Genomic DNA, 27,960 nt, shown 5'->3' on the forward strand with positions numbered 1-27,960 from the left:
AGCAAAGCCAGGATGCAAAACCAGGCCCTCTGCTTCCAAAGTTAAGGTCATCGTGTCATACAGAAGACTAATGTAATTTTATCTGTATAGATATGTAAACCTTTGCAGATCTTTTGTAAAGGACCCTTCCCATCTCCTAGTAGACACGGATTGAAGCCTGTCTTTGGATGCAGATATTTTATTCCCAGCTGTGAAATCATTTTATGATTATTTCAAGAAATGTTTTTATTAATATAGAAGAACAGATGTCATGTAGTTCATAGATACAGTTCTAAATATAATGCTACTTCCCTCATTTTATGATTTTTTTTTAATTTTTGCAATAACAGTTTTTTGTTTGTTTGTTTTGTTATTTGACAGAGCTAGACAGTGAGAGAAAGAGACAGAAAGAAAGGTCTTCCTTCCGTTGGTTCACCCCCCAAAGGGCCACTACGGCTGGCGCTGCACCGATCTGAAGCCAGGAGCCAGGTGCTTCCTCCTGGTCTCCCATGTGGGTGCAGGGCCCAAGCACTTGGGCCATCCTTCACTGCCTCCAGGGCCACAGTAGAGAGCTGGACTGGAAGAGGAGCAACCGGGACTAGAACCCAGTGCCCATATAGGATGCTGGTGCCGCAGGCAGAGGATTAACCAAGTGAGCCACGGCGCCGGCCCCGTGATAACAGTTTTAATTTAGTTTACAGTAACAGGCTTAATGCTCCACTAGATAAAGAGCTCAACAAATAAAAACTAAGACGACCACTGTTCGGCAGATGTGTAGGTGATCCCAAGATGTCAGTCAAATCCCAAGATGTCAGTTTCACTCATACACATGAATTTTTTTATACTCTGTGTATTAGCTACCATCAATCAGAGAAAACATGTGATAGTTGTGTTTTGGGGTCTGGATTACTTCACTAAGCGTAATGATCTCCAGTTGCATCTATTTTGTTGCAAAAGTCAGGACTTCATTCTTTTTCGTGGCTGAACAGTATTCCATCATGTCTATATACAGTATTTTCTCTATTTGGTCATCAGTCACTGGACATCTGGATTGATTCCATATCTATGCTTTTTTGAATTGAGCTGCAATAAACATGGAGGGTACAAATAACTCTTTCATATGCTGATTTCATTTCATTTGTGTATATTCCCAGGAGTGGGATAGTGGGTCATATGATAGATCTATTTTGGGTTTCTGAGGAATCTTCATGCTGTCTTCCATATTGATTGTTATAGTTTACATTCCCACCAACAGTGGATTAGGGTGCTTTTCCTCCACATTCTCACCAGCACTTATTGCCTGAGTTTTGGATGAGAGCCATTCTAACTGGGATGAGGCAAAACCTCATTATGGATTTGATTTGCATTTTCCTAATGGCTAGTGATCCTGAGCATTTTTTTCATGTTGGCCATTTGTGTTCCATCCTTTGAGAAATGCCTGTTCATATCCTTTGCCCATTTCTTAACGGGGTTGTTTGGGTTCACTTCAGTCAGTTTCAGATGTTAACATTATGGCTGTGTGAATGCACGCAGCATCTGAAACATAATCATCTCCTTTTACTGTCGAGTCCTAGAGCAGCCCGTAAACTAAGCCTCATTCATCTATGTTTTATTTCCCAAGAAACCATTGCCAAGGCTCAGGAAAGGCACGAAGGAGCAGGATTCCCATGGATGTGGAAGGGGAGAGTGATCGGTTCCTGCATTCTGCCCCCCCCCCCACTCCCTGACTGTGTATTCCCGCACACTCTGTATTTTGAAAAGTTAACTTGAAGGTACAGAGGCACGCATTATGTTTCCAGACAGAGATGCAGATCGATCCGAACGCAGAAACTGCAAAAGTCTCTGGGACTTTCTTCAGCGTCTTCGGACTCTCAGTTCTCAGATGTTGGTCCAGAGAGCTCTGTGTCAGTGTCCCAAGGAAGGCAGGGGACACGAGAGCTTCACCAAGCTGTTGAGTGTTGCTGGGAAAGAAGAGGGGCTGTATGACCAATAGAGGAAAGCAGTGACACAGGAAAAAAAGCCAGTGTTCTGAGTCCAGTAGCTCCTCCGTGTGCATCACGGGTGCAGTGTGAGTGTCCCAGTCATCCTGTTCTTTCCAGATCCCTGCAGCCAGAGCCGGCTTGGAAGTGGGGAGGTGGGGGTGCACGAAGTTTGCATTCCAGGCTGCGGCTGGAATCACACCGGAGCCTTTTTTGCTTCCTGCTCCCTCCCCCCCACCCATAGAAGTCCCTTCGGTGTTCCGTTCCTTGTCCCTTTCTTTTTATTTCCACAAAGGCTGGAGAAGCTGATGACAATGTGGATTTAAGTTTTCGCCTGGGACTATCGTGAGGATGACAGAGATTCAGAAGAGTCATCAAGAGGAAATTGTTCTGGGATTTCACCCACACTTGATGCTATGTATCCTACCCAGCAGACTGCTCCATTTCCGCAGCCCGTAAAACCGAGCAGTTTAAGGCTGGCAGGCAGCTGCGCAGTGGTGCACGGTCCCACCTGCACATTGATGCTGACATACACCATCTGGTAATTCCTGGCAGACAGTCTGATTCCTGTACAATCCTTCAGAGATGGGCAGTTCCTGTGCCTGGAAGCACCACCACCTCTTACTGCACTGGTCCCTCCCCTTATGCCTTCTGCCCAATCAGCATCTTTCTCAGTAACCCTGGCTCTGGCACAGAAGCCCCGTACCCCTAGTTGCCTTCAGCTGCAGAGTTGATCGAGAGCTCCCCAGAATTCTGCAGCCTGGGGTGGGAAGTCAGAACACGTGACCTGTGATGGCACGTGGGTGACTTCCCGTGTGCCTGCCTTAGGGTGGCTCCTGTGTGCTCATATGCATGTCTTCCCCTTCTCTGTAAAATTGTCTCATAGTTGGGTTTCGTCATGTGCATCTTAGAAGACAGTAGATTCTTTAACCAGTGCAGCCTGCCGGCCCCAGTGCCCTACTGACCCCAGGCAGGCATGGCCTCTCTATCCAAGCTACAAGGCTGTGCACACGCTGGGCTCTGCAGGGTCCAGGGGATACAGAGCACCAGCCAGACAAGGAGGTTCCCCTGGTACAAAGCTCCTGGAGACCCTGGCCCCTGCAAATTACCATGCCCTCAGGAAGCAGCTCCCCACCCCAAGGCCTTGGCATTGGCCATCCCTGCTGCTGCACACCTCTTAGGGATTATTTTCACTGGCTTCCGCGTCTGACCTAAGACAACTCGAACAACGCCACGCTCTTCAAAGGCCTCACTTCCTGGGAGAAGGAATGGCACCCGGGTCCTGGCCCCCTCCCCTTCCCCACCCCAGTCGCCATGTGTCCAGGCTTCCCCCGGCTCTCAGGAGAAGCCTCGCGCCTGCTGGGATCGGGTGGCGCGGTGAGGTCCACCCTCCTGGCAGGCTCCCCTGCAGGGAAGTCACAGGCTTTTCCCGGAGCTCTGGTGTCTACCTCACGTCTCGTCTTTCGGTTTTATCTGAGCAACTGTCACTTCAGGTAACTCCAGCAGCGCGTTTCCCCGCCAGCCTCTCCTCCCCTGGCCTGAGGTGACCCCTTCCTCCGTCTCCTCCCCCTGGTCCCCCTCTGTGAAGTGGGTCCCCACCTGATTCAGAGCCAAGGGGACAGATCCGTAGACAGCGTGGCAAAGGGCTTGGCCGAGAGTGCTGTGAGAAGGGTTCCTGCCGGTTTGGCTGCTGGCCCAACACCCCCTCGCTGCCTCCTTCCAAGCCGGGCCCCAGGGAGAAAACCCCTGAAGAAGTGCCTCTGTTCTCCTTTGGATCCAGGCTCCCAGGGAGCCTGACCGCATACAATGTCTCTGAAATGCACCAAAAGTTGCAGTGCGGCAGGTGCACGTCAGGGTCTGCCAAGTTACCCAAGTCCAACACAGACCTGACTTCTCAGGATAAGGTGGAGCTAGTGCTTCCTAAGATTCTGACGACAGAGTAGAACCTACCAGAAACCGTGCAAGCAAACACTGTCCACGTAAACTGAGAAGGGAGCGCTGAAAATATTCCGACTTCTTTGATCAGTCCGTCTTGGGCTCTAGAACTGGGCAGAGTCTGTATTGGACAGGATGTCCTGCAGATCTTGTAAGGTGCACCTTAGTTTTCTTTAAAGGTTATTTACTGTTAGTTCATCGGAAGGGAGGGAGAGAGAGGTCTTCCATCTGCTGTTTCACTCTCCATATGCCTGCAACAGCCAGGACTGGGCCAGGCTGAAGCCGGGGGCCTACATACTTGAGCCATCACCTGCTGCCTCCCAGGGTGTGCACCATCAGGAAGCAGGATCAGAAGCAGGGGTGGAATTCAGTCCCAGGGACTCTTTTACGGGATGTGAGTGTCCCCAGCTGCGGTTTGACCTGGCGCGCTGCACGGGAGCTGCATTTTAATCTGGGGGCCTCGGTGTTGTATTTGTGTTACTGTGGCACACACTATCTCTGACGTGAGGGTGGCCAAACAAGGGCCTCACCTCCCCGAGTCTTCCCTGGGACTGGACTCTGCTGGTCATTTTCCTTCCTCTTCCCCTTCAGCCGGTTGGACCCCGTCTGGAATCTCAGCACTTGGACCAAGTCCGACTTTCTCTTCTTGCAGCCACAGCCCGGGAATAAGAAGCTTCAGGCTGACTCTTCGTGAGTCTTGTCTTCTCTCCCCATGACGTTATACGAGCCTCCTCCGCCCTTCTCCACTTCTTCCCCTGAGAGCAGCTTGCTGAACTGACATCAGATCCTACCTTAGAGCCCAGTTCACTTCAGCCGAGGAGTTGAAAGGGGATTGCATGGGAAAGTCGGGCTGATCAAATAACGACATTGGCTGCAGGGTGTGTCATGGTGAAGTGAGCGTGGTCAAGCAAGGACCTGAGATCTCTCAGTCTCCCCCTCGGGACCACTAGGAGCCCCTGTGGCTGGACGCCGTCCTGTAGCCGGAAGCCTCCATCTCAAAGTCGTTTGTCGGGGTCACCCCCCCGTGGAGATGAAGCAACTGAACCCAGCATGATGGTGTGACAGACACCCGTTCTTTCTTTCTTTTTCAAAGATTTATTTATTTATTTGGAAGGTAGAGTTACAGAGAGAGAGGTCTTCCATTCACTGGCTCACTCCCCAAATGGCCACAATGGCCGGAGCTGAGCCGATCCAAAGCCAAGAGGCAGGATCTTCCCCTGTACCTCCCACGCAGGTGCAGGGGCCCAAGACTTTGGCCATCTTCCACTGCTATCCCAGGCCATAGCAGAGAGCTGGATCGGAAGTGGAGCAGCCGGGACTCGAACTGGCGTCCATAGGGGTTGCCAGTACTGCAGGTGGCAGCTTTACCTGCTCTGCCACAGTGCCGACCCCAAGGAGACAGCCTTTCTCAATCAGCACACTTTATTCTTCATCATCTGGACTTGAAGATCAACAGAGATTCCAATGTGGGACTTATGCATTAGAAGAAAGCACCTAGCAGACTTACTTGTCTGATCCACTGGCGACCCTGCGTAGTTTGTATCAATACTTTCCCTTCACTCATTCCTTTCCTTCCTTCCTCCCTCTCTGCCTCCCTCCCTCCCTCCATCCCTCCCTTCCTTCCTCCCCCTTTTGGCTTTAAAGACAAAAACAAACCAACAGCAGCTGTGATGCACTAGGCACTGAAGCTCCTCCCAGCTCTCAGCTGATGCGCGGACCCACTCGCTCTATGCCCTGTCATTGATGAGACACTTCGTGCTTGCGTTGAGAGGTCTCCGTCATCCCCGTGGGGCTCACAGTCCCTGTGTGAACCAGGGAGGGATTTGCATGGCAGCGGGTCCCAGAAACCGAAGCAGCTGTGCCTGGAGCAAGCTGTTTGGTGCATGCAATGTGTGCCTCCCCTGTGCAGCTTCCTGTTGGGAGGCAACAGGTGATGGCTCAGATACTTGGGTCCCTGTCACCCATGTGGGAGACCTGGGTAGAGTCCTGGCTTGAACCTGGCCCAGCTCTGGCTGTTGTGGGCATTTGGGGAGTGAACCAGCAGATGGGAGCTCTCTGTCTATTTTTCTCTCTGTGTCTTTCCGCCTTTCAAAAAACAACAGAGAGATGATGATGCCATGCTAAGCTCCTGCAAGGCCAGCGCTGAGCCGGGCCACACAGGACACTGCTCTGTGGGGTTCTCGGGACCCAGGCTCCTTCCCAGCCTCACCACCCTCTTCCCCAGGGGCTAGCTCTCTTGGCTGCAGGTGGCAGGGATGAGGGCCCACGAGTTCTTCTGCAGGTCAGCCCGCCAAGTCACTGCACGCTGCCTCCGGGCGTCTGTCCTCAAAGCCTGCACCACTCGCTCTCAGCTGCCACCAAGAGTGCCCACACAGTCAGCTGCCAAAAAGGGGAAGCCGAACTCCCTGCTAATCTCATGTGGTACAGGGCTGGGGTCAGGGCCGAGACCACCATGGATGTGCCTGTGGCCTCCAAGCCGCCCTTGGTCCCGCAGCCACAGGGAGGCAGAAGGAGCTCCCAGCCGGACTCAGTTTGTCCCCACCTGCAAATGGAACAGAGCCCCCAAGGCATCTGATTCCATTGCAGCGCCTCCCGACTCCAGCGCTGCTGAGCTGCACCAGGCCCGCGAGCAGCCTGCAGTCGGTCTCACGCCTTAGGGAATGACCTCGGTTTGCCTTCTCCTCCCCAGTCTTCTGTGGGCTCTGCTGCTGTGGAGGCTGCTGTCCCCAAGGGAGGATGTGTCCCCCGAGGATGTACTGTGTCTCTCCTTGAGGCATCCAGCTCTCCTGGGCCGTTGTACCTGCCCTTGACTTTCTGTATCTCACTCCTGACTGCGTTGCTCCGGTTCCCCAGGTGACGGGCTGCTCTGTACCCATCGCTCTGTTGCTGCCCTGGCTGCTCTCAGCTGCTGGCACATAGGGGCAGGAGCCCTCTTTCTCCAAATCCTGGGCCATTTTACTGAGCCCTTGTAGCAATTCAAAACAGTTTTTGGAGAGTTGTGGTTCTTCTTTTTAATGATAATTTTTAAAAAATCACTAGTTTTGCTTTTTTAAAAAATTTTATTTATTTATTTGAGAGGTAGAGTTACAGACAATGAGAGGGAGAAACAGAGAGAAAGGTCTTCCATCTGCTGGTTCACTCCCCAAATGGCCACAATAGCCGGAGCTGTGCCGATCCTAAGCCAGCAGCCAGGAGCTAGGAGCCAGGAGTCAGGAGCTTCTTCCGGGTCTCCCACATGGATGCAGGGGCCCAAGGACTTGGGCCATCTTCTACTGCTTTCCCAGGCCATAGCAGAGAGCTGGATCAGAAGTGGAGCAGCTGGGACTTGAACCAGTGCCCATATGGGATGCTGGCACTGCAGGCGGAGGATTAACCTACTGTGCCACAGCGCCAGCCCCCAGTTATGCTTTTCTGATCAAAAAGGTAGTTTGTTAACGGTGCTCTTGAAGGTTCTCGAAGGACAGAGAGCAGTTCTAAGTGTGGGCTGCTCTGTTTGGCTTTGGCACGTTTCCCAGGGTGGGGACCTGCTTCACCCCGGAGCCTGGGAAGGGCGAGGCTGCAGTCCAACAGTCAGCTCTGGCCAGGTAGAATCCTGCAGCAGTGTCACGGTCAAAGGTGGGTTTTGTTGCTGGCGGTGTTTGCTCCTGGTGTGGCAGTTGCTGTGGTTTCTCCCACCGGTCCATGTGCTGGAAGCTTGGTCCCTAGTGTGACAGTGTTGACAGCGAGTGGATATTTAAGAGATCGTAAGTAGATTCGGTCATCAGGCGCCACTGTTGTGAAGGGGGTCCAGGCAGATCTGGCCAGAGCGGTTGTTAGAAAGCAGTGAGCCCGCCTAGCCCTGGTTTCTTGCTCTTTCTCTTCCACGTTGCCATGCAGCCAGGGCCTTGCCAAAGTCACCAGCTGGGGCCACTTGATCTTTCAGCCAAGGTAACTATAAAGTCCCCAGCCTCGGGGATCTCATGTAGCAGCAGAAAATGGACTGACGGGGTCTTGTATGTGACTCAGCTCTTGGCATGAAAGGTGGGGAATGGCCGCCATATTAAAGAATTAGGAATGGGGAAAAGCGAGACCACCCTTGTTGGTGGGATGGGAGGCTGCTTGCGTGAGCCCAGGACAGGGCCTGCTGGTCTGGATGCTCCCTCCTGTGGTCTCCTATGAGGCCAGCCTGTGACTGGGCTGCCTACCGGCCTCTCTGCTCTGTGTGGCCTGCTGCCTCCTGGGCCATCTATTACCCCCACCACCCAGAATTCTTTAGTGGCTGTCCGCCCCGTCCGTGGCTCCATAACTAAGCAGCCCACAGCTTGGTAGCAGAGGGTAGCAATTTGTGGTGGAGGATTTCTCCACCCGCATGCCTCTGGGCTACCTGGGTTCAGGCAGGTGGGAGTGCCGAATGCCCACAACAGCCAGAGCTGGGCCAGGCTCAAGCCAGAAGCCAGGAGCCAGGAACTCCACCCAGGTCTCCCACATGGGTGACAGGGACCCAGGTATCTGAGCCATCACCTGCTGCCTCCCAGGGTGCACATTAGCAGGGAGCTGCATAGGGGAGGCACACATTGCATGCACCGAACAGCTTGCTCCAGCCACAGCTGCTTCGGTTTCTGGGACCCGCTGCCATGCAAATCCCTCCCTGGTTCACACAGGGACCTGAGCCCCACGGGGATGACGGAGACCTCTCGAGGTGTTGGCTGCCGCCTGACGGCCTGATGGTGGAGGCCTACATCGCTCCACTCCCACGGCCAGCTTTGCAGGGCTGCTGTCCACTGTCGGCAGGAACGCCTGCCTGTGCTCTCTCCACATAGCTTTGGGCTTTCCCCGGTGAGGAAGCTGGATTCCAAGAAGGAGCTTCCAAGAAACCCAGGCAGAAAGCCCAGAATCGCTTCTGCTCCCCTCCTGCTGGCCACACAAGTCCCTGGAGACTGCTCAGAGTCACAAGGGAGCAAGGATTGCACTCCACCTCCTCCTGGGGATTGGAAGGTTACACTGCAGAAGCTCACATGCATGGGAGATACGGCCGGGCTGGTTTTTTTTTTTTTTTTTTTTTTAATTTAAAGATTTATTTATTTATTTGAAAGAGTTACACAGAGAGAGGAGAGGCAGAGAGAAAGAGGTCTTCAATCCGTTGGTTCACTCCCCAATTGGCCGCAATGGCCAGAGCTGCGCCGATCCAAAGCCAGCAGCCAGGAGCCTCTTCCAGGTCTCCCATCCGGATGCAGGGGCCCAAGGACTTGGGCCATCTCGTACTGTTTCCCAGGCCATCACAGAGAGCTGGATCAGAAGTGGAGCAGCCTGGTCTTGAACCGGTGGCCACATGGGATGCCGGCACTGCAGGCCAGGGCGTTAACCCACTGCACATAGTGCCAGCTCCCAGGCTGTTTTTGATACATGCAGTCGCCTGCCTATGCCTGACCACCAGTGACAGCTTCGGCACCTAATCAAAGCCACCAGGCCCTTTGGGGACCAAAGGGGACAAAATCAAATATGTCTCCATCCAGAGCGGAAACAGCTGTGTTGGGTCCTAATGGAAAGAGAAATGCAGAGGCCTAACGCTTAGATGGCAAACATGCTGGGTAGGTAGGAGCCGAGGAGAAGCGATGTTGATTCCAACAGCTGGTGCTGTCCTCTTAGCTTTGCCGAGAAGGAGGTGGTGCCCAGATGTTGGCCCATTCTCCTCCTGGAAGTGCTTGGAGAACTTTGTGGGTGCTCACACGAGCAACCTCATCTTGAGTTGTCACCCTTGCGCAGATGGGGAAACTGAGGCTCAGAGCCCTCCCCCTCTCCCCGCCTTGCCACTTTCCCCAGTTATCGCAGCTGGCATGTCTCCATGTGGGCAGGGCCCCGTGTCCATGGCTGCTCTTCTCTGCCTTCTGTGGCCACTGCTCTTTTGTTTTTTGCTAGAAAGCACCAAGCAGGCTCTTCACGCCTCCCTCTGTGCTGTCCTCCACTCAGAAACCCCTGCCCTCTCCAACTGCTGCCTGGCACTCAGGACACACACAGCTGCAGCTGCAGATGGTCTCCTGGCCTGGCCCTGGCCCGAGAGCGGCCGTGCCCTTTCCCCTGCTCCCACTGGAGGCTTGCATGCCTGTCTTATCCACTCGTGTGTACACCTTCGGGGTCTCCCCCCACCCCCGTGTGAGTGTGAGTTATCATCCGATGTTAACCCATCCTTGAAAAACAGCTTTGTCGACCGGCGCCGTGGCTTAACAGGCTAATCCTCCGCCTTGTGGCGCCGGCACACCGGGTTCTAGTCCCTGTTGGGGCGCCGGATTCTATCCCGGTTGCCCCTCTTCCAGGCCAGCTCTCTGCTGTGGCCCGGGACGGCAGTGGAGGATGGCCCAAGTCCTTTGGCCCTGCACCTACATGGGAGACCAGGAGAAGCACCTGGCTCCAAGCTTCGGATCAGCGAGATGCGCCGGCCGCAGCAGCCATTGGAGGGTGAACCAACGGCAAAAAGGAAGACCTTTCTCTCTGTCTCTCACTATCCACTCTGCCTGTCAAAAAAAAAAAAAAAGAAAGAAAGAAAAATGAAAAACAGCTTTGTCACCTGGGCCTTCCCCAGGACCTGGGACTGCAGCGTCGCCATGGGATTCAGGGCCCTGCTCTCTCCCGCCCTCCACACAGCTCTTCCAGAAAGACCAACCTCACCTGTAAACCGGCATTAAAGTTGTGCCCAACATTTTGAAATGATCTAAACTGGAAAAGAAAAGCGATTTGGTGTTCAGCGGAAAGCTTATCGCAAAGATGTAGGAGGTAGGGGGAGGGGCGGATCGTATTAGCTGTCATGTTTAACGTAGATCTGTTCCCAGCATTAATGCAGGCACTTTGTGATCATATCCTGCCCATAAGGAACTGGATACGTATTTTAAAATCATAGCTGAGAAAGTGGTGTGCTGTTGGGAGTCCTGTGGTTTGTGAGCTGCACCCATTTCCCCAGGCTGGCCCTGGATAGGCCCAGCCGCGACAGTGTTAGAAGCCAAGTTTGAGACTGACCCAGGAGGCAGGAGTTAATGGCGGTGTCCTGTGTCCATCAAGAATGCAGAGCCTTCTCTGATGTCCCGTCGAGAGCAGTGGCTGCTACAAATAAACACGCAGATAAGACTTGATGGGGCTCACAGGTTTACTTGAAAGGCACTCTGAACTGAATACGACCCAAGACAACACGGACGCTTCGTGAATGGGTGCATGCCATCTTGTGCCCTCGTGCGACCTCAGCAGGGGACATGTGCATGGGCGAACGGAGTTTTTGCTGACCTGTGTGTGTCCGTGAGAGACTGTAAAAAGGCCTTGAGTGTTGACTCGGGGGTCACAAATAAACGTCAGTGAGTAGACGGATTCACAAGTGCATCTGTGAATAATGTGGCTCGACTGTCTCATCACAGTGAAGTATCCCCACCTTCAGAGCATTTCCATTTTGCTCCCTCCATCCATCGTGATTCGGCCCTGGCTGTGTGGATGGGAATTAATTCATCGCGGGGCCGCCTGGATGGGCGGTAATTGCTGAGGAGCTTCGGCCTGCTGGGAGGAGGACAGGCAGGCAGCCCCCAGGGTGGGTTGTGGTGGTGGCGGCCTTGGCACTGACTGTGTGCGCATCTATCCCTGGTGCGAGCGCAGCCCCCCCCCCCCCCCCCCCCGGCGGCCGCATCCTGTCACTGAGGGAGCACGTGGTTCTGCAGCCCTTGTTGTTGTTGGGCTCATAGGGGTTGGTGAGGAGGAGCTAGCTGTCTTCCAGGGTGGTCCCAATCCAGGATGGAAAGGGAGCCCCAGGGCGCGCCAGGGGCCAGGTGCAGCCCTGGACCAACAGTCAGACTCACAACGCAGCTGACTGCAAATTCGGGAAGAATGTCTTCTCCTGGGAGCTCTACTCCCTGTCTGCTGGCTGCCTGGAGAGATTCCGTCCTGGAGGTTCCTGACGGGGGAGCCAGGTACACGCAAGGGCCTGTGGGCTTGCTGGGCTGGCTGTCCATCCTGCCCGCTTGAGCTCTGAGAGACCCAGGTGAAGGCACTCTGGGCAGGGACAGGGAGAAGAGGGTGATGTATCTGAGGGTTGAGGCCAAGTGAACAGGTTTCCCAGTGGTTTTATATGTTGTTAACCCAGTGCAGCCCTATTATGGATTTTTGGGGAAAAAAAAATAAAAGTCATCCTCTTAAGCCTTTTTTCTCCCTGGCAGTCCTTCTTTGTTGTTAAATGAGTTTTTGTATTTGAGCCTTTTTTTGGTTGATCTTTGCTTTTTTTTTTAATTTTTGTCTTTAGATGTATTAATTTATTTGAAAGGCAGAGTTACATTACAGAGAGAGTGGGTAGAGAGAGCTTCTTCTCTCCATTGGTTCACTCCCCAGATGGCCCCAACAGCCATGGCTGGGCCAAGCTGAAGCCAGGAGCCTGGAAGTTCATCAGGATGTCCCACCTGGGTAGCAGGGGCCTAAGCCCTTGGGCCATCTTCTGCTGCTTTCCCAGGTGCATTAGCAGGGAGCTGGATCGGAAGTGAAGCTCCGGGGACTCTGACCTGGTGCTCATGTGGGATGTCTGCGTCACAGGTGGCGGTGTGACTCACTGCACATCCCCAGCCCCCAGAGGTGACATTGCTGCCTTACTTTGAGGTGGAAGCCACTGTGCACTCTTGAAAGTAACTCCAGTTTGTGCAGATACCAGCTGATGGTCCAGTTCCTAAACACCGCATGCAGATGAGCTCACTTAGCCCCTCCCCTTCCATCCCACCTGTCGCTGGAGGTGGCACTTTTACAGTACCTGCGTGGCTGGGAGCTCTTGTGGGCGGTCTGTGCTCCCAGCTGCTCCGCACTTCCGTTGAGTGACAGCGCAGTACCCTCTGCTTCTTGGGATTATAGACTGAGAATTGGGAAGCAGCAGCTCAGCACTATGTGTGGACGCCGTGGGCCAGCTGTGTGTGCCCGGAGCCGGAGGTGCCCGGAGGTGGAGTGAGCCCGGCAGCCCCATCCTCAAGGGATCCATAGTCATAGGAGGGTAGGAATGACAGGAGGCAGGCAGAGGGTGGCAGGTGCCTCACCAGGGGTGCGAGGCACTCTGTGGATTCGAAAGGCTGGAGGGAAACTCGGGGAGAGGTGTCTTAAGGTGGGGGGATTGAGATAGGTGTGGTTCTCCAAGGCATGCGAGCCCCTCCCTTGACCTCAGCAGAGTTAGCCAGCACCCTGGCACTCCCTGCCTGCCTGCAGGGGTCCTGTCCCCTCCTCTCCAGCCAGCTTCCCCCCTGCAGGGACCTTGACATGTGAGTGACAGGTCCCTTGGAAGTTGGTTTGTTCCAGGTGTCTTACTGCGAAGCCCGAAGCCCGGCAGCATGGTTCACTAGGGTGCATGCACATGCTATTGGGCTGGTGCACCCGGGTTGCCCAGCCTCTGCCCTCGCCCTGCCTTTGCGGCTAAACCTGCCTTGGAGTGGCCACCTCCGCTGTCAGGAACAAGGGGAACTGTTCCCCTAGGGTGCATGAAAGAGCCTTTGAGTCTAGTTTTGCCTGTTGGTGCTCTGTGGCTCTCCTGCAGGAGGTTTGTTAATTTGCTCTGGCGCGCACCCTTTGTCTTGCAGAGCCTCACAGTTCAAACCACAGGCTCGCTGGAGCCACAGCTCCAAAGGCTAATCCTCCGCCTGCAGTGCCGGCACCCCGGGTTCTAGTCCCGGTCGGGGCGCTGGATTCTGTCCCGGTTGCCCCTCTTCCAGGCCAGCTCTCTGCTGTGGCCCGGGAGTGCAGTGGAGGATGGCCCAGGTGCTTGGGCCCTGCACCTGCATGGGAGACCAGGAGAAGCACCTGGCTCCTGCCTTCAGATCAGCGTGGTGCGCCGGCCACAGCAGCCGTTGCGGGGTGAACCAACGGAGAAAGGAAGACCTTAAAAAATAAATAAATAAATAATAAAAGCCACAGACTGCCTCGCCACTTAGGTCCCTGCAGTGAGTCGCTGTTGACGGGGTGAGGCTCGAGCGCGCGCAGCGTCAGGGAGCAGGAGTTACTGGAAGGACAGCTGTGCCCGGGGCTGGGTCCCCTCGACTGTGCCCCTTGGGGCTGCGGTGGCATCTTTGAGGAGGGGGGCAGTAAGTAGGCGTGCCCCTTGCCTGGCCTCTCTATGGCAGTAGCTGAATGGGTTCTGCTTTTCCTCCGACTGTGTGCTGCACCCTTGCACCCTGCACCGCACTCCCCAGGCAGCAGGTTCATAGCTGTCATCTCAGTGCGGCATCCCAGTGTGTACTGCTGCAGGGGCGGGTGCAGGGGTGGGGGGAGAGGCGTTAATGACATGCTGTGCACTGTTTTAAGAATAACCCTGCACAGTGGTTTGTTCTGCTGCGGCTTCCCACTGCAAACGTACATGAATAATGGCTTAAAGTATCCATTTTTCAACATCCAAATATTATCCTAACTCTGATGTTGCCTTCACGAGGAGAGTAAAGCCAGCTAAAAGTGACGGTGATAAATCTTTGCCTAGCGGCTCTCCAGCAGGTGCCAAGAGATGGGCCCATCCGGCGCTGAGTGGCGCCGCCTTGCGTCCAGCGCTGGGGAAGAAGTGAGGACACGGGGAGCCGTGCGTGGGGCTTTCCATTGAGTTTCACTGGCTTTCGGGGGAGGGGGCCTCTCACGCTCCCACTTCCTTACTGTCCACACCTTACTAAGGTGTCAAGCTCTGTTTTCTTACACCTTTTAGTTTGCAAAGCAGACTTGGGCTATATGCTGGAGCATCTAGGATGCTGTCGGTGACTGTCCCCGTATTCGCTGAAAAGCCGTGCGTAGGTCATGTGACTATCTTTGGAGCCAAGAGGATACGGGACATTGATTTGCCTTAGCCCAGGTCACTTGACCCAGGTCTGTCACTGGGGGCGGAGCCAATTGTCATGGAACAAAGACCCCTGGATAAGGATAATGTAGAGAGGTGGGGCGACCCTGCTGGAGGAGCAGCCAACAACGATCCATCGCCAACTTTTTTATTCTGGAAGTTTCCATTGATGACTATGGATACTAGAAGTATGTCATAGAAGACAGAGCTCCGGGCGTTTTTCTGCCAATTCACTGCACTCAGTCTGTTTTTTCCTGGCTCTGAGATGTGCAGAGAGGGAGGCTGCTGAAAATGAGGTCAGATCAGAGAGCTCCAAGCTTCTGTGCCAGGCTCTGCCACGGGAGGCGGGGAGGGGAAGACAGCAATGTGAACATTCCTGCCCGTTCCGTGAAATAGACTTGAAGGATTTATGTTGCTTGCAGCGTTAGCCATAAAGAAACGGGCTTACTAAAACTAAAATACAGTACAGGCATTTGCCCGAGTGGTTAAGAGAAGTACAGGCATTTGCCCGAGTGGTTAAGAGACCAGGAAGATACCCAGATAATCCTCAGAGCGCCGGAGGCCAGGGTCCACCTCTAGCTCCTGATCCCAGCTCTCTGCTGATGCTCATCCTGGGAGGCAGCAGATGACGGTTCAGGTCAATGAATGGGTCCCCGGCACCCATATGGGAGACATGCCTTGAGTTCCAAGCTCCTGGCTTCGGCCTGGCCCAGCCCTGGTTGTTACAGGCACTTGGGGAGTGAACCAGTGGATCTTTCTCTTATCCATAGTAGCTCTCTCTGTGTCTCTCTGCTTTCCAAATAAGTGAATACACTTTTTTTTAAGATTTATATATTATTTGAGAGGCAGAGTTACAGACAGAGAGAGGGAGATACAGAGAGAGAGAGAGAGAGAGAGAGAGAGAGAGAAGAGAGAGAGAGATGTCTTCCATTCACTGGTTCACTCCCCAAATGGCCATAACAGCTGGAGCTGGGCCAATCTGAACCTGGGAGCCAGGAGCTTCTTCCAGGTCTCTCACACAGGTGCAGAGGCCCAAGGACTTGGACCGTCTTCTACTGCTTTCCCAGGCCATAGCAGAGAGCTGGTTGGGAAGTGGAGCAGCGAGGACATTAACCAGTGCCCATATGGGATGCCAGCACTGCAGCACCGGTCCCATATATAAATTTTTTTAAAAACCTGAAAATTAATCCAGAATATTCCTACGGCATGTGTTACTTTTCCACCATCTGCGCTTTGGTGCGCACCGTCCTGTCCTAACCCCCGGCGCCAAGGTCAGTGGTGCCCATTGAAGAAATGTCCCATCTTCTCGTTCCAGCGGACAGTTTGCCGTGGTGAAGAAATGCCGCGAGAAGAGCACCGGCCTGCAGTTTGCCGCCAAGTTCATCAAGAAGCGGAGGACCAAGTCCAGCCGGCGCGGCGTGAGCCGCGAGGACATCGAGAGGGAAGTTAGCATCCTGACAGAGATCCAGCACCCCAACGTCATCACCCTGCACGAGGTGTACGAGAACAAGACGGACGTCATTCTCATCCTGGAGCTGTGAGTGCCGGCGGCGCTGGGCTGGGCTGGGCTGGGCTGGGCTGGACTGGGCTGGGCTGGGCTGGGCAGGGAGCGGGAGGATCGGCCGAGCTCAGCCTGCAGCATCCGGGCACTGCCCCGCCGGAGACCTGGCTGCGGCTCTCCGCTTGCGTCCTGGAGGGCAGCATCCGCGTCCATGCGGTTCTTCCCAGTGGGTCCCCAAATCTCACAGCTCGCCGCCCTCTGGGGTTCCATCTTCATTGGTCCATCTCTCTTGCAAGTTTCCCATGACACTTCAGACACAGGTCCTTTGTGCCCGAGCGCTCCTGTCCTCCTGTGCTCTCCTTGTCCCCTCTCCTCTTCTGTCTCAGACACTGTGCCTGTGTCACTGGGGGAGCTGCCAACGGTCATTACACACCGGGGTGACACGGAACCGGCATCCCGCAGCTGTGAGTCTAGGACTGGTTTGTAAAGTGGTCGCTGGTTATTCTGGTGGTGGTAGTGTGTTCTGTGGCCCTTCTCCCATCCCTCCCTGGCCCTGGTTTCCTGCATGTGCAGCCCTGGGGCTCCCAGTGGTGGCTCAGTTGAGCAGCAGGTGCTAGCGAGAGGGAGAGGGGAGAGAGCCGCCCAAGTGCAGCCGCTGGGCTCACCTGTGGGTCTCTCTGATGGGTGTGAGCACCCTGAGAAAGCCAGGGGTGAATGGAATGGAGGAGGATGTTCCATGCCACCGTTCTGATGGCTCTCGGTGATGACAGAACCCATCCGTTCCCTGGAGCCTCTTCCTGCCCTCTGGCGGCCCTGATCTGTGCAGATCTCTCCACGGGAGAGGGAGAAGGAGGGGAGAGGAAGTTCCCAGAGCAGCCAGCTGTGCCCCTGGGTGCTGCCCGGCAGTGACCAGGACTTGGCCGGCCGGGCAGAGGCACCTGCGGTGCCCACGGCTTCTCCTCTCGTCCCTGGGATTTGGGTGAGGACTGGGAAACCTAGTCGGATAGAAGTGGAAACCCAGAGCAAGTCCTCTGTTTGTAAGCCTAAATTTTCTCCCATGAGGCTTTGTCCTAGGGGCCCGTGAGTACAAAGTCCTGGAGAAAAGCAGCATCGCAAGTCCCCCCTGTTTGCGTTTCAGATTCCCAGTTGTGTCCAGTGGCTGGAGACGATCCCTTATCTTTCCACACGAAAATATAAAAAGGGTGCTTGGGATGCCTTGGCCCTCCCGTGGCTGCCTGCTTGTGTATCTTCTGGATTCAACCTCTCTCTCTTTTTTTAAAGATTTATTTATTTATTTGAAAGTCAGAGTTCCACAGAGAGAGAAGGAGAGGCAGAGAGAGAGGTTTTCCATCCGCTGGTTTACTCCCCAGTTGGCCGCAACAACAGCCGGAGCTGCGCCGACCCCAAGCCAGCAGGCTGGAGCTTTTTCCAGGTCTCACGTGGGTGCAGGGGCCCAAGGACTTGGGCCATCTTCTACTGCTCTCCCAGGCCATAGCAAGGAGCTGGATTGGAAGTGGAGGAGCCGGGACTCGAACTGGCACCCATATGGAATGCCGGCACTGCAGGCTGCATCTTTACCCACTATGCCACCGCACCAGCTCCTCAACCTCTCTTGCCTGCCTCCTAGTTCACCAATGTTCCACGTTGGGCACATTTCCTCTGTGCATCCGTTGGGTGGCATTCAGGTATTCACAGCTGGAGTTAAATGTTTTCTCCTATCGCAAATGTGGTGTTGTAGGAACCCGTGTCATTTGTGCCAGTTAAGCCATGCAGACCACCTATCCCCACCCAGATTAAAATGCACAACAATTCCCTGACTCCACAGTCATCCCATAACCCCACACTGTCCCTCACACCGACTCTCGCCCACTCTCCAGCCTCTGGCTTCCGGCACCCCCTGGGCCGCCTTCGTCACTGTCGTTTATAAAGCATGTCTTTCCAACAACATGAGCTCAGCAGAATCCTGTGGCACAGGCCCTTTTGAGACTGGCTTCCTTCACGCTGTAGGATGCCGTTGAGATTCGGGCGTGAACGGTTCATTCCTTTTTTGTTGCTGAGTAGTATTCCGTTTAACCATTTGCCCAGTCAAGGGCACTTGGGTGGTTCTAGTATTTGGTCATCAGCATCCGCACACAGACTTGTACGTGCATGTGGCTTTCATTTCTCTTGGGTAACTACCTGGCAGTGGAGCTGTCGGGTCATTCTAAGAAGCCAGCAAGCTGTTTTCCAAAGGGGTCGTCTCAGCCAAGGGTGAGCGTTCCGGTGGCTCCACCAGCACTTGACACTGTTGGTGTTTCAGGGTTGTAGGCATCCTGACAGGTGCACACAGGCACACAGCTTCCCTTACCCTGAGTAGACTTTGAGTGAGCTCTCCAGGGGCGGCCGTGAGATGGGGGTGGGCAGCAGCGGGGCCTGGGAGCCCCTCGTCTTCCTCTCAGGGCTAGACACATCCTGTTCCTTGCTGCTCACGAATTTCACCCCCACCTCCCCACCCCTCCGTGAGCGTTGCCCCCTCCCCTGCCTAGAATGGGTGAGGTGGCGCATTGTTGTGGTGACTGTTGTGTGTCACCTTGTCCCGGGCCCCAGGCTGCCAAGACGTGTGGTCAAACATTATTCTGGGTGTTTCTGGACAGATGGACGTTACCCTGGTTGGCGGAGGGAAGCAGGACCCCTCCCCACAGTGTGAGGGGCCCTGTCGGAGCAGTGGGAGGCCTGAGCGGGACTCAGAGACCAACCCTGCCCTGAGTAAGAGAGGACTCCTCCTGCCTCCACACTCAAACTGGAGCATCAGTTCTGCCTGCGCTTTGCACCTGCTGCAACCCCACTGTCGCCTCTCCCAGTCTCCAGATCCCAAAAGCCTGGCCCTCTTTGCGTACATTACCATGACCATGATGAAGTCTTTAAAACTTTTAAGGATGACTCAAAATACTAAGCCTGTCTCAGAGGTGCAGTCCACCCTTGCCTTTGAGAAAATCATTGTTTAGAAGTTCTTTTTTTTTTTAATTAATTTTTTTATTTGCAAGAGTTACAGAGAGAGAGGTCTTCCCTCTGCTAGTTCAAATCTCCAGGTGGCTGCAATGGCCAGGGCTAGGCCAGGAGTCAGGTTCTACTTTAGGTCTTTCATGTGGGTGCAGGGGCCCAAGCGCTAGGGCCATTTTCTGCTGCTTTTCTCAGGACATTGGTAGGGAGCTGGTTAGGAAGTGGAGCAGCCAGGACATGAACCAGCTCCCATATGGGGTGCTGGTGCTGCAGGTGGTGACTTTACCCACTATACTGCAGTGCCAGCTCCTGTTATAAGTTCTAACAGCTTTCACAACAGCTTCAGATCTCAGAATTGGGCTCTGCCTCCTCCTCTCTCGAGAATGCGAAGCTACAGTGATGCTTCAGGAGAAAGTAAGACTTTGTCAGAAAGTAACCGTAGGCTGTAATAGTGGCCGTTTGTCTGAGTTAATAATCTTGGAACGGATGATTAACTATTTTGGAATATTTCAAATATTTTCTGTTATTTACTTGAGAAGGGGAGATGGAAGGAGAGAGAGTGTGTGTGTGTGTTCCCATCCATTGGTTTGTTCCCCAGATGCTTGCAATGGCTGGGGCTGGAGCAGGCCCAAGCTAGGGACCAGGAACTCAATCCAGGTCTGCTGTGTGGGTGGCAGGGGCTCAGCTGCTTGAGCCATCACCTGCTGTCTCCCAGAATGCACATCTGCAGGGAGCTGGACTTGGGAATGGAGCCAGGACCCCGACCCAGCCACTGTGATGTGGGATGTGGATGTCCCAACACCAAATGCTTGCATCTGGTCTGTTTCCCTTTTAAAGCAGATGGTAAAATGTAGTAGTCACCCCGTCTAGCTTTTCCTCGGCCTTTTGGGGAAAGTAAATTTCATTAAATGAACACAATCTGCAGTGGCCGTAGCTGTGTACAGGGCGTGGAGTCAAGGATGCATTTTTTTTTTTTTACTTAAAAAAAGCAAATTGTATTTATCTTGTTATTAATCATGGTAAAAATAAAAACCTGCAGCATGAAATTGATCATCTTAAGCTTAAGCATACAACATGCATCATGAACTGTGAGTACGTTGTTGTGCAACAGATTTCTGGAACTTTTTGGTCTTGCAAAACTGAAACACTATACCCATTGAACCACAAGTCTTCTTTTCAGCTCTTCTTTTGCCTTGGCTAAGTTAATGATTTCTGGAATTCAGTTTGTTCATTGCAAACAGGTGCCAAGTTGTACTCAAAGACTGGGGCAGTATCGCTTAGGCAGCACCCTCGTTTGGTTGGCTCTTAGCTGAATCGAGATGCAAAATAAACAGGATAGAAATACGAATAGTTTTCACTGTGTAGAAGCATGGCGCATCTGTGAGAGCACTTCAGAAAGTTTGTGGAAAAATAAGATGAAGATAGGGTTTCAAGTTTAGCCTGGTGGTTTAAACACCTGCATCCCAATTTCAGCTTCCTGCTGGTGTAGATCCTTGTAGGCAGCTACAAGGGCTCAAGTCATTGGGTTCCTCCCATTCATTTGGGAGACCTGCATTGGGTTCCTGGTGGCTGACGCCAGCTCCAGGCTCAGCCACAGCTGTTGCAGGCATTTGGGTAATGAACCAGCAGACGGGAGCTGTCTGTCTCTTTCTGTCTCTGTATGTCTCTTGCTCTCTGCTTCTCAAATAAAGAAAAAGAAAAGATAAATTTGTTTCCATGCAAAAAAGCTTTGCAAATCAACAGTTTTCTTTTCAAAGATCCCTCGTCTACATCAACTTCAAAATTTTGGCCACCAAAATATTTACCTTCTAATTCTGTTTTCCACGAACTTTTTGAACTTCTGTGATACGTCGATAAATACAGGCTGGCCTGGTCAGCAAACCCAGTCTCACATGAGTCTTTCAGAAAACAAATGCAGTGTTAAAAATGGTGGTCCCTAGGGGCTGGCGCTGTGGCATAGCAGGTAAAGCTGCCACCTGCGGTGCCAGCATCCCATATGGGCACCGGTTCGAGATCCAGCTACCGCACTTTTGATCCAGCTCTCTGCTATGGCCTGGGAAAGCAGTAGAGGATGGCTCAAGTCCTTGGTGCCTGCCCCCATGTGGGAGACACGGAAGAAGCTCCTGGCTCCTGGCTCCTGGCTTCGGATTGGTCCAGCTCTGGCCGTTGCAGCAAATTGGGGAGTGAACCAGTGGATGGAAGACCTCTCCCTCTCTCTCTCCTCTCTCTCTCTCTCTCTCTCTCTCTCTCTGTCTCTCCTTCTCTTTCTCTCTGTAACTCTGACTTTCAAATAAATAAATAAATCTTTTAAAAACAAACGCTGGTCCCAGGCTCCTTCACAGTGGCCGAGGTTGTAAGAAGCTGATAAAATCAGGTGTAGCGAGGCTGCCACAGTCCGTCTCCCTGCTTGTGCCCCTCTCCCCAAGTGTGCACCGAGCACAGAGCCTGCCGGACTCCTTTACACTCTCTTCTTCTGCTTCTGTGTTTCCTGTCTCCTCTGGGCTCCAGCTAGCTCTCTCAACTTCTTGGACTCTTATTTTTATTCATAAGCGTGATTTCAGGATCTCTTCTGGGTTACACTTTTTTTTTCTTGACAGGCAGAGTAGACAGAGAGAGAGAGAAAGGTCTTCCTTTTACCGTTGGTTCACCCTCCAATAGCTGCCACGGCCAGCGCACTGTGCTGATCCGAAGGCAGGAGCCAGGTGCTTCTCCTGGTCTCCCATGGGGTGCAGGGCCCAAGCACTTGGGCCATCCTCCACTGCACTCCCGAGCCATAGCAGAGAGCTGGCCTGGAAGAGGGGCAACCGGGACAGAATCCGGCGCCCTGACCAGGACTAGAACCTGGTGTGCCGGTGCCGCAAGGCGGAGGATTAGCCTATTGAGCCACAGCGCCGGCCCTGGGTTACACTTTTGGCATCCTGCTCCTCAGGTGGCCGCTGTTAGGCGAGAGCAGAGAAGAAACGTGCACCTGGCCCCAGTCTCCACTTTAAGAGTCTAATCACGTCAAACAGGTGCTCCAGGAGCCAGGAGCTTCTTCCGGGTCTCCCATGCAGGTGCAGGGGCCCAAGGACTTGGGCCATCTTCCACTGCTTTCCCAGGCCATAGCAGAGAGCTGGATCGGAAGTGGAGCAGCCGGGACTCGAACTGGTGCCCGTACGGGATGTCGGTACTGCAGGCGATGGCTTTACCCTCTATGCCACAGCGCTGGCCCCCCCTTCATGTTGTTAAATGGGTCTTTTTCACTCACTTGATTGGACTATTTGCATTCTGGATGGTCTTAAGGAAAAGTGGGACAGTGGGAGTTAGATGAGGGAACTTCATGTGGCACGCGTGAGCTCCTGGAAGTGTCATTTCTAGGACGGAGTCAGCATTTTACCCTATGTCGTGGGGGTCTCCATGATGCGTGCTTCAGCTAAAGACTTCACCTCTGTGGGTGTGTATGCACGTGTCATTGCTGTAGTGAAACAGCCAAGGCGGCTAACTCTATGAAGTAACAAGTTCAGCTCACAAGGCGTGGCCCCAACATCAGCCCGACCCTCGGGAGGACCTCCCCCTGGTGGACAGTGGACGGTGTCCCCAGTGGTGGGAACCCATGTGGAAGAGATGGCAGTGCGGGCTGGACCGCTGCAGACACTAGGGGGCGCCAGCATCAGGCTTTGATAATAGCTGTGTTCTGACGGCACACCCCAGTGACGCAAGGCCCTCCTGCTGTACCCCACTTCTTAACATCGCCACACTGAGGACCAAGCTTCCAACACAGGAACCCCTGGGGGACAAAGATCCCAACCGCAGTCTGAGTATTTGGAAAGCCCCACCTGCTTATCTCCAAGGAAGACCTCGGATGGGTGGGGTTTGGGGAGCCAGGGCCATGTGGATGCTTGTCAGCCAGCCACAGGCACTTGTATAACTCCAGGCACATGGCCATCCTGGGGTTTCTTCCCAGGGGCCGCTGACTCTCCTGGGTGGCACTCGGGCGCCATCCTGGGAACTGTTAATTCGTCCTTGTAGAAGCTCACAGCCCGGTCACAAGTCTTCTTCCTGCTGTGACCAACCACTCCCCTAACCAGCACCCCAAGACAAGGGAGCGGAGTGTAGCCTCACCGTCGTCTTTGTAACCACTGTTTCTCTAGTGTGCGACTCGTTTCTGATGGCGTCACCATGGCTGTGACACAGATGATGGCCACCAGGGCTGCACTGGCCCAGCAGTGAAGTGTGTGCTTGTTCCAATCAGAATCGCCTGTTTCCTCTCGGGGCTCTGAACCCAGGCAGTTCCCAGCGTGGCCACCGTGCGGTAGGAGTGGCACTTGATTGACAAGGGTGGGTAGGAGCGAGGTGAGGAACTGGTCTCGGCTACGTAACCCAAGTGTCAGTGACTTTCCCTCCAGCATTTCCATGGGGAAGTGCAACTAGGATCGCTTGTCTCAGAAGCGTAGGATAGCATGTTCACTTCCAGGTACCTTGGATCTTGACAAACTGTGAGCGAGAGGATGCTCATCTAGCTAAGTCAGAGACTGGCAAGCGACAGAGCGGCTAGTTTTGGAGAAGGGGGAAGTGGAGTTCTGTGTACGTCCTTGGGTCAGCCACCAGGGGGCGCTCCCTTACATGCTATCACTTGATCCTTGTGTGCAACTCCGGGAGAGTGGTGTAACCTGGTCCCCCAGAGGAGGGAAGCTGTGGTCACTCCACCCACATGGAGGTCACAAGTAAGAGGTGGACAGATTGTAGTCTCTCAGGCAGTAGCCTCTTGGGAAAGGAATTCATTTGTTTGAGTTTTCTGCACCTGAGACTGCTATACCACTAGGAGGCTGAACCTATGTGCCCCATGAACTAACCATGGCTGGTTGGTCACTGTGGCCCTTTACCTCCCTGGGCAGTGATTCCCACAGCCAGGGCCCCTCCTTGGTTGATGTCCAAGCAGTGACATGGAAGCTTCGGAAGTCAGCCTGCGCTTGGAGAGTGCCACAAGGTGGGTGGCTCTGTGGGGCCTGGTGTTGGAGTGGCGTCGGCCTGTTTGCCACCCTCTGCAGCTGTCTTTGAGAGCAGGACTGGGCCGTACGTTGGCACCTGCGGCACCGAAGGGTGTGTGTGGCTCAGTCATCGTCTTTCAAATCCAAATAGAACAGAGCAACGCGACACAGTGCAAGAGGCAGGAAGTTGACCGCCGATGGGGGCATCCGTGAGATGTTGATCTGCTTGCTTTTTTGCTTCGGAAAATGTATCATTCGCTGAGTTCCCCAAAGAGTAGGCTGCTCCTTACTCTTGAGCATTAGTGTCGGAAGCAGAGGCGCATACAATGGGAGATCTACAGGTGTTCACAGAAGCACCTGCAAGGCTTAGAGAAGACTGCACACGAAAGAAACACGTCCTCCTCCAGGGAGCAGCAGGGCACTGGGTTGAGGGCCCTGGAGGTGATGCGTCTCCAGTGGGAACCACTTGGTTTGAGCAGCAGCCTCAGTAGCAGGACTCACAACCCCCAGGAGCCTGGCCAGGAGGAAGTGTGGTCAACCTCCTTCTCGCTTCCTGTTGGCCAACCCAAGCCAGAAGCCTGTGGACGAGGGAGCTCTGACTCAGCCTCGGTGAGCAGCCTCCCTGGACCCAGAGCTGGGTGTGGATGGGCAGACCGTGGGTCTGAGGTCAGGGACTTTTCCTTTGCTTCTCTCGACCTTTTGACTTTTTTTTTTTTAATTGATTTATTTATTTGAAAGTCAGAATTACACACAGAGAGAAGGAAAGACAGGGAGGGAGGAAGAGAGAGAGAGAGAAAGAGAGAGAGAGAGGTCTTCCACCCATTGGTTCACTTCCTGAGTGGCCACAGTGGCCAGAGCTGCACCAATCCAAAAACAGGAGCTTCCTCTGGGTCTCCTATGCAGGTACAGGGGCCCAAGCACTTGGGCCATCTTCTACTGCTTTCCCAGGCCATAGCAGAGAGCTGGATCAGAAGTAGAACAGCCAGGACTTGAACCAGCGCCCATATGGGATGCCAGCACTGCAAGCAGCGGCTTTACCCACTACGCCACAGTACAGACCGCTGTACAGTACTTTAAAAAGGCCTTTGTAGGAAAACTTCATGGAAGAAAAGCCAGTGAGGCTATTTGGTTGACCATCCAGACATTCAAAATATTAATATTCTGTTGGCTAGTAATAAATTGACATTTTTTCTCCAAAGAAACCTTTTATTTAATGAGTACACATTTCATAAGTACAACTTTAGGAATAGAGCGATTCTTCCCAGCATACCTTCTTCCCATCCCCACTGCCATCCCAGTTCCTCCTCTCTTTCCCATTCCCAGTCCCATTCTCTATTAAAATTCATTTTCAATTAACTTTGTACACAAAAGACCAACTCTAAGTAAAGATTTCAACAGTTTGCACACACCCACACACACACACGCACACACACACAGAGAACAAGTTTTACAGCTAATTCTCATAATACAACTCATTGAGGACAGAGGTCCTGCATGGGAAGTTAGTGCACAGTGACTCCTGTTGTTAACAGTTAACACTGTTATGTATGACGTCAGTGATCACCTGAGGCTCTTGACGTGAGCTGCCAAGGCTATGGAAACCTTCTGAATCCGCAAACTCTGTCAGTACATAAAGTGGAAGTCCCCTCCTCCCTTCAGAGAAAAAGTACCTGCTTCTTGATGGCCCCTTCTTCCCACTGGGGTCTCACTCACAGAGATCCTTCATGAAGGACATGCTCTTGTCACAGTGTCTTGGCTTTCCATGCCTGAAATGCTCTCATGGGCTTTTCAGCCAGACCAGAATGCCTTAAGGGCTGATTCTGAGGTCAGGGTTACAGCTCAAACGTGATGGTGCTTCGTCTCCCAGTAAAGTCCTGGATGCGCATATGGCCGCTGAACGGTTGGCCAAGTCTTGTTTTATCGCTTGCCCTTGTTTCTCCAAGACTGGGTACACTTCATGAGTTCTCGAAAAGGAACTGCATCTTTGGGAAGCCGAATCTCCTCTTGTTTTTCCTATTTTCATTTCACTAACATCTTACGGAGTGAGAAGCTGGGTACATGAAGGACAAATTTTGCTAGATGTCTTGGGCTGGGGCAGGCAGGAGCTCCCCCGCGGCAGCTCGCCCAGCAGGAAAGCCCCGCGCATCCTGCCTTTGCCACCCTTGCCTGTTGCATCCTCAGCTGAAGGGCGGGGGGCTGTCCTGACGTCCCTTGGCATCCGTGTGTGTGACGGGCACAGTGGGAAGCATCAGTGCTGCTCCTTTTTCTCCCTTGCCTCCTCCCATTCTGTCTTCAGATCACCCTACCTCTACCCATGGACCACAGAAAGGCCTCCTGCCACAACTTCCCAATGTATCACAAGATTCTTTATCAGGTGTGCATCCCATGATACTCAGCCGTCGCCTTCCAGGGGGCTGGGAACCCCTGAAGCTCCCTCTGTAGATCTCTCTGGCGCCCTACAGTGTCTTTTTCCAGTGGCCGACTCAGCATCACAAACCACATGGCTCTCCCCAGGCACCTCCGCCTTCACACGTCTCCAGCAAAACTCAGAATCTCCCCTCCCTAGCCCAAGACTCGGCTCTCCTTCTCCGGCTTGGTTAACGGGATCCTGATTGCTCAGATGGGAAACTCTGACGCCCACCTTACCCTAACTTTCTTCTCCACAGGGCCACACACCCAGCCTCTCATCAAGTTCTACTACTCCAGGATCTCTCTCTATCTCTCTCATCATTTTTTTAAAGATTTATTTGAAATGCAGAGAGAGAGAGAGAGAGAGAGAGGTCGTCCATCTGTTGGTTCACTTTCTAAATAGCTGCAATGGCTGGGGCTGGGTCCATTTGAAGCCAGAAGTCCAGAACTCCATCCGGGTCTCCAGATGGGTAGCAGGGACCTGAGCACTTGGGCCATCCTCTGCTGCTTTCCCAAGTGCATTGGCAGAGAGCTGGATTGGAAGTGCAGCAGCCAGGCCTCGAACCAGCGACCTCATGGGATGCCAGTGTTGCAGTCAGCCGCCTAGCCTGCCGGCTGCGCTACAATGCAGGCCACTCTGTTACCATTCTTATCCTTTTGCCCTGGTCCAGAACCTAATTCGTTCTTCCTTGAGTTATTATTACATCTTCTGGTTTCTTTCCTGTCCAACTCACCTTCTGTTTTGTTACAAAACAGCTCCTTCTGTTGCTGAAAACCCTTGATGAAACCAAGACCACAAGGTGCCCCTTCACACCCGCTAGTACGGACATAATCAAAAAGAAACAAGATCCAGTGCTGGTGGGACTGTGGAGAACTGACACCCTCCTACAGGGTTGGGGAGCCTGTGACGTGGTGCAGCCACCTTGGAAAACAGCCGGGCTGTTGCTCCGACTGAACAGTCACCCAGTGAATCAGCGTTTCCACCCTGCAGATGGTTCCCCAGGGGTAAATGAAAAGGTGCTCACACACAACAGCTTACACACAAGCTTCTGTGGCCGCTTTATTCACCATGGCCGGAAAGTTGAAGCAAACCGAATGTCCGTCAACTATTGGACAAAAGGTGGCTTAAAAATAATCAGGTACTAGTGCAGGCGTGGGATCCCACATCCCATATCAGAGTGCTGGTTCGAGTCCTAGCTCCTCTGCTTCTGATCCAGCTTCCTGCTAATGTGCCCCAGGGAAGGCAGCAGAGGATGGCTCAAGTGTTTGGGCCCCTACCACTCAACACGGGAGACATGGATGTAGAAGTCCTGGCTCTTGCCTTCATCCTGGCCCAGCTCCAGAGGTTGTGGGCATTTGGGGAGTGAACCAGCAGGTGGAAGATCTCCCCCACTCCCCCTTCACTCTACCTTTCAAATAAAA

General features: G+C 53.5%; 1 protein-coding gene across 2 annotated transcripts in view; it reads left to right on the plus strand.

Annotated features, from left to right (window-relative positions):
• DAPK1 (death associated protein kinase 1) overlaps positions 1–27,960 on the plus strand; it is a 175,343-nt gene that overhangs the window by 90,574 nt on the left and 56,809 nt on the right. For both annotated transcript variants that reach the window (XM_062208524.1, XM_062208525.1), the window contains exon 3: positions 15,998–16,219. In XM_062208524.1, coding sequence (XP_062064508.1) covers positions 15,998–16,219 — 222 coding nt within the window. The remainder of the gene's footprint in view (positions 1–15,997; positions 16,220–27,960) is intronic.

Source organism: Lepus europaeus, chromosome 12, assembly GCF_033115175.1.
Source record: "Lepus europaeus isolate LE1 chromosome 12, mLepTim1.pri, whole genome shotgun sequence".
NCBI classification, from domain to species: Eukaryota; Metazoa; Chordata; class Mammalia; order Lagomorpha; family Leporidae; genus Lepus; species Lepus europaeus.